General features: G+C 43.1%; 1 protein-coding gene across 1 annotated transcript; it reads right to left on the reverse strand.

Moving 5' to 3' along the window:
- Positions 1 to 3,419: 3,419 nt before the first annotated feature.
- On the reverse strand, positions 3,420 to 5,392 carry LOC131650139 (uncharacterized). The gene is made up of 2 exons (XM_058919868.1): positions 3,960 to 5,392; positions 3,420 to 3,516 (listed from the first exon to the last, which is right to left on the reverse strand). The coding sequence occupies exons 1-2, from the start codon at positions 5,390 to 5,392 to the stop codon at positions 3,420 to 3,422; spliced, it is 1,530 nt and encodes a 509-aa protein (XP_058775851.1).
- Between the last annotated feature and the right edge of the window lie 1,599 nt (positions 5,393 to 6,991).

Raw genomic sequence — 6,991 nt, forward strand, 5'->3', positions numbered from 1 at the left:
GACTTCTCTCTTTGCTTCTTCTGAACCGAGGTTGATGATTTCTATGGCTTCCTGATGTGGCTGAATAGATTTCTCCTCTTGTCTCAAAAGTCTTGCCAATTCCTCAGGGACTTCACAATCTTCCCCACTATCCTCATCAGCTTGGTCAATTGGATTCTCAAGGATATTAAGACGTGGAACTGTAACATTATCATTTTTGATGGAATTCGAGCCGGATCTGCACGATGGATGATTTATGCCTTAGAATGCAACACATAAAAAGAAAAGAGAAAAGAAAAGCTTTGCCATTTTTGAAAAAGTTTTTTTTTTTAAGTAAAAACATAAATGAAAGAAATGGAACAGTAATTGCATGCGAAGATATGATTTTCATTCAATATTAAACAAACTGAAACAACATGGGGGGCCCTTCTTTATACAAGTGGTCAAAATGCTTAGGGCGAAGCATATGACTTATCGAAACAAGAAAATTACATCTCCATGAAAGTGACTCTAGGGATGTCCAAGATAGTCCAATTGTTGAGTTCTTGTCCAGGCGCAGCATGGCAAATGAATCTGGAGAGATCTTCTTCATCATCATCATCCACGGCGAGAACCTGACTTCCAGAACTGGTGCTTGCACTGACGAACACTTGAGAAATGGGGGGAATCACCTTCTTTCCAGGAATTATGCTGAGCTGAGTAGAAGAAGATGGTTGATACCCAAGGCCATACTTGTCTCGCTTCTCTTGAACATCAATCAGCTTGCCCCAAGCACTATGGGGAGTACCAGCTTCTAAGAAAGCCTTAGCATCATTTAGAGACGAGAGGGGCGCTCCGAGTTCCTTCTTATTCTCAACCACGGGGAGTTTATCAACCGACACAATCTCTAAGGCTTGAAAAGGTGTCTCTTGTATCTCTCCCTCCACTTCAACATAACGGTATGATGCCAGATTATTGACTATCAAATCCTCTTCACCAGTGATCACAACAATCTTGTCATTCACAACAAATTTCAAACACTGGTGGAGAGTAGATGTCACAGCTCCAGCAGCATGAATCCAAGGACGGCCCAAGAGGCAAGTGTATGAAGGGTTTATATCCATAATGTAGAAGGCAATGTAGAACATGTGAGGACCAATCGAGACAGGCAGATCAATTTCTCCTTCTACGGACCTTCTAGAACCATCAAACGCTCTAACACTCATAGTGCATGGTCTCATCATAATCCCATCCATACTCAGCTTAAACAAAGTGGCCTTGGGCATCACATTAAGAGAAGAACCTGTATCAATCAGAACTCGAGACAACACAGCATCCAGACACTTGACGGAGATATGCAATGCTTTGTTGTGCGCTCTACCCTCAGGTGGAAGTTCATCATCAGAAAAACCCAAACAATTACCAGCAGCAATGTTAGTCACAACCCCTTCAAACTGAGGCACGGTAATGTCTTGAGTCACGTGAGCGGAAGCCAGAACTTTCATCAGAGCATCACGATGAGCTTCAGAATGTACCAAGAGAGACAAGATGGAGATCTTGGCTTGGGTCTGATCGAGTTGGTCAATCACTTTGTAATCACTTTTCTTAATGATTTTCAAGAGTTGCTCGGCATCTTGGGCATTACGTGTTACAGGAGGATCAACAACAACTTGTTTTCCTTTTGCTTGTGTACTAGCCTCTTTGTTGGTCTCTTTAGGAGGCGGAGGAGGGGCAGCAAAGATCCGACCGCTACGGGTAATGCCACTAGTGCCAGTAATATTTGTGATACTCGAAGTACCCACTGGAGGACAGTCAAACTTCTTCCCTCGAATATACACGGCATTATAACTCCAAGGAACAGCCTTAGAATCATTCACAGGAGAGGGAACAAGAGACGAGGTTGAAGGCGTCGAAGGAACATTTGGAACCTGAATAACCAACGGAGTCCTCGGAGCCTGAATGACCAAAGGAGTACTCGGAGCATGAATGACCAAAGAAGTGTCCTGAGTCTTTGATATCTCAGCAGGGTAGTAAGGGATCTCTAAAGTAGCCACATCTTCGACAGGAACGACCCTTTCCACTCTAAGAACACCTTCATCCATTAATTCCTGGATTTCTTCTCTCAACCTAGTGCACTCCTCAGGATTAGAAGAACATTGCAAACAGTAGTCATGTAGTTCACACAAAACCTTTTGTTGCATCAGATACTCTCTGACAACTGCTAGCGGCATCCTAACCTCATTAACATCATTTACCAGAATACGGCTTCCTACCATTACCACTTGAGTTGCTAGAATTAGTAACACCTTGAATGGTACCAGCTTTGACACAGTTCTCAACCCTCTCACCAATGATGACCACATCCGAAAAGGAAGGGGAAGTATTACTAACCATGTGCTGAAGATACGGCCCTTTCAGAGTCCCCATAAACAGATCAATCAACTCTCGGTCCAATAAAGGAGGTTGGACTCGAGCAGCAAGTTCACGCCACCTCTGGGCGTATTCCTTAAAAGACTCTTCAGATTTCTGTGACATATTTTGCAGCTGTGCACGGCTAGGAGCCATAGCAGTATTGTAGTGGTATTGTTTCAAGAAGGCATCAACAAGCTCTCCCCAAGTACTGACATTAGACCTCTCGAGTTTCATATACCACTCCAACGGGGCTCCAGTGAGACTATCCTGGAAGAAGTGCATAAGCAGAGGTTCGTTCTCAGCGTGAGCGGCCATCTTACGGCAGTAGGAACGAATGTGAGTCTCTGGGCAGGTAACTCCCTTGTACTTATCAAAATCTGGCACCTTGAACTTCGGGGGAATAACAATCCCAGGTACCAAGCACATAGCGGCGGTGTCGAAGCTTGAAGTTTTAGCAACCTCGATAGCCTTAAGACGTTCTTCAAGGGCTTGGTACAGCTTAGCAGTCTCGGTCAACTCAGCAGTGAGATCATGTTCAAGATCAATAACCTCATGGTGGTCGTCCACCACTTTAAGTGTCTCATTAATAGGAGTCTCTTTAGTTTTCACCCCTCCGTCAGCAGAATTGGTAGGAGTATCTTTGACCAAACTAGCGACACTCTTTCTGAGTTCATCCTGTCCTTGAACAACGGCATGGAGAGTCTCCATAAGTTGGGCCATTCTTTCCCCCATAACATCCATATCCCTACGGAGGGCAGCTTGATTCTGTTCAAATTGTTCCATGATTCTCTCGTTACTCCTGGTGCGGTAAGGATGTAAGAAAGTCAGCTTCGTCGTCGGGAAAGAAATCTGTTGCTGAAAAGGACCCCAATTAGTTTCTTGTATAACAACCTGAAAAATGCAATGTGACAATGTGAATGTATGAGTGCATGTGTGCATATGATGTGTCGTGTCATTTTCAGGGTATCCAAAGTAAGATTGATAGTCAAGAACAAATAACAACGTGACGAGAGAGATATCAAGTGAAAACGGAAAGCAATTCATTTCATTCAAAATAGCCCCCTAAGGCGAGTAGGTTCAAACACCAATAACAATGTTTCAATATAAAGAGCAATAGAGACCCCATCCAACAAATCTGGTGGTGATCTACAAACAAATTCAATTATCAATTCATCTCAATGTAGAACAAAGGCCCTCCTTGTCTGAAATGGGCGTCACTCCACTTCTTTGTTTCGTCAAATAGCTTCTTAGTCGTCTCCCGATCTCTTCCTTTGACAAGGCTTTGGATCACTTCATCCTTTCGGAATAACTGTGTGTCTAGATTCTTGCAGCAATCCCTAAGTTCGTCACACCCTTTGCATTCTGGGATATAGGTCTTCTCAAGTGCATTTGCTTCACTCATCATTTGATCTCTGAGCTTGACATTCTCTTCAGCTAGTCGGGCGGTGCGGAGGTGACTTCCTTTCAGTTGGGTCTCAACTGCTATTCTCTGAGTGGTCTCCTCTTCCAGTTTCTTCTTCATGGTCCTCAACTCATATTTGGTTTCTTTCTCCAGTCGGAGTTTATGGGCTTTTAAGTCTTCTTGGTACTCGCGTCTGAGCTTCTCTTTTTCTTCCTTTATAGCCTTTTCTATAACCTTTTGAGGGTCTTCAGTAGGAGCAACAACAGCTTTTCCGTCCTTTTCAGTTCTAACTCTCTTCCTGGCTTGAGAAGACTCTCCTTTGAGAGTTTTAAGTTCACGGGCCAGTTCATTCTTTGTCTGTTTAAGGAAATAGCGCTTCAAATCCATATCCCTATCTTTCTCTTTCAGTCTCAAATTGGCGACGCGGACCTGGTCAAAACGTTCTCTTGATACCATAGTTTCTGATATCTTCGGAGGTTGTGCATACAAGAGAGGAACTTCCGGGAATGGTAACAAAAGTGTCTTGACTCTCTCCTTAACCCAATCGGTATAGGGCTTCATAGCAATGGCATTCTTGGCTCCCAGAGTGGATCTCTCACCTATATGAATGTTATTCCAGGCCTTCCTGATTTCCTCAAGCGCTATAGGGTCAGCTCCCTTTTCAAAGTATACGGATTGGTAAATCTCCCTATCCGAAGGCCCACTCTTCATGGTATAGCCCAACTGACGAAGAGCTAGAACTGGGTTGTAGTTAATACATCCTCTTGTCCCAATGAGCGGGACGTTACCAAAGTTTCCGCACCTGATAATGACTTCAGATATGCCTGTTCGGAATTGATACCATACGATGTCGTTTGCAGTAAGTCCCATGATTCTCTGAGACCATTTCTGAGTAGAGGTAACAAACGGACCACTAGCAGGCAAGTGAGATTTGAACCATTTATATAACAGCGGCAAGCAACCTCTAATAGCTCCTCTTTTACCATGCCGAGAGTGAATGGAATAATATGTGTCAGCCAATAGGGTGGGTACTGGATTCTTGTCCATAAAAAGACATATAGCAGCCAAATCAACGAACTTGTGAATGTTGGGAAACATCACAATTCCATAGATCAGAGCGGCCAAAATAGCATTGAAAGCCTCCCATATTCCTTTGTCGGCAAATTCTTGAGCTTTTTCAACCAGGAAACTCATGTAGAAGCCATGAGTATCACCATTCTTTTTCCAGTTATCATGAACATCCCCCAAGCTCAAATAAAGAGCGTTGGCAATGTAATCCAACCTAGGTTTCTCTGGGACACAAACAAAAGGCACTCTGTGTTGAATCTTGATGTTGAGGAGGTAAGAGTACTCTTCGAGAGTGGGAGCTAGCTGATAATCCGAAAATGTGAAACAACGGATATCTGGGTCGTAGAACTGAAGAAGAGTAGATAAGGCCCATTCGTCGACACGCGAATACAGAAGAGATAATATGTTGCCATAATTGTCACTGAACACTGTTTCATTATGACCAGTGACCAATTCACCCAATTGTCCCAATTGAACCATACCCTCGCGATGGAAAGTATAAGTGTGTGTGCGCCTTGTAGCTCCTTGATTGACGGTCACGTTGTTATCCATTCTTTGACAGAGATTGATATTTTCTGGATACCCTGAAAAATGACATGCAAATGAGAATTAACTTTTTTCTTTTCTTTCTTTTCTTTCTTTTCTTTCTTTTTTCTATCTTTTTTTTTTTTTGAAATGTAAACATGCTATGATGAAAATGATGCAGATTGGGTCCCCACGACATAGAGGGACCAAGGCAATAATTCTGAGCAAGAAGAAGTCATAGGATCAAAGGTCCGGCATAGATCAGAGAACCAGAAGAACCATAATCATCAACGGAACCAAATAGTCAACAACCAGAACCAAATAGTCACCAACAGAACCAAATAGTCACCAACGGTACCTGTCATGTATATCCCTCCCCACTCACGGGTGTAGTCTAGGTCAGGGTAGGTCAAAATGGCAACCAGCGTTATCAGTCCTCCTGAGGCACCAATGTTGTTGCATCTACATGCCAACAATGATACCCCATTTGGACCTCGACTGGGCGTGGGTCTCATGATCGCACTAGACAAGACCTGACATCTCATCGGCGTCATGACTATCCACTCTATCCTAGGTATCCTATGTGTCACTCTGGCCTGGGTATTGGGCCTTTTACCTCATAGAACATCCCACCCAACCTGCAAAACAGAACAGAAGACCCCAAGGAACACAGAATATAATCCATATGCATGATGTGCAAACAGAAATAAACATGATATGCAAGCAGAAAAGTAAACATGCAAACATATATACAAGGTGTAGACATAAAAAACAAATAAACACCCAGTAAATAAACAAACAAACGCAGGCTAGGATCGACTCACTAAGGATGGACCAGCAACAGGTCTAGCAACATCCCCAGCAGAGTCGCCAGCTGTCGCACGCTCGCGAAAAATGAACAGAGTCGCCACCAATATATTTATCCCATAAGGGAAAGGAATATCAGAAAACCTAACAAAGGGTAAGAACAAGGTCTTGCGACCAGAGAATCTAGGTACGGGAGTCGGTTACGCAAGGGGAATGTATTAGCACCCCTCGCGTCCATCGTACTCGATGGTATCCACCTATGTTTGCTTCTATCTAAAGGGTGTATAACTATGTCTATGTCTAAATGCAAAATGAATGCAAAATGTAGGGAAAAGAAAGAATTGTACTCGCACGGGCCCTACCCCGCTGCCTACGTATCCTTTTCAGGAATCAGAGTTACCGTAGCTCGGCTCTTTAGTTTTTGTTTGTTTTTGAATATTTAGAGAACGCACATCGAGGCCTACGCCACAATCGATTCTCTAAATGACGGATAAGAAATACATCGAAATCTACATTCCAATCATTTCTTTTCCGTTTAGTAGAAAAGAACGTACATCGGGGCCTACACCCCAATCATTTCTTTTCTACTACGTGGGGAAGAACGTACATCGGGGCCTACGCCCCAATCATTTCTTTCCCACCATATATCAGAAGTGTCACAGTATGATCTTTGTCAGGTTTTTTATTAGGTATTTTAGAGTTGAAAGAGGAAAAAGAAATGAAATGGGGGAACTAGGTCTAAATTCTAGTTTAAGTTGTCTATACAAGTCTAAATCCTAATGTTAACATGGTGACTAAATTCTAAAAAAGAACCAATCG

This window comes from Vicia villosa, linkage group LG2, assembly GCF_029867415.1.
Source record: "Vicia villosa cultivar HV-30 ecotype Madison, WI linkage group LG2, Vvil1.0, whole genome shotgun sequence".
Taxonomy (NCBI): domain Eukaryota; kingdom Viridiplantae; phylum Streptophyta; class Magnoliopsida; order Fabales; family Fabaceae; genus Vicia; species Vicia villosa.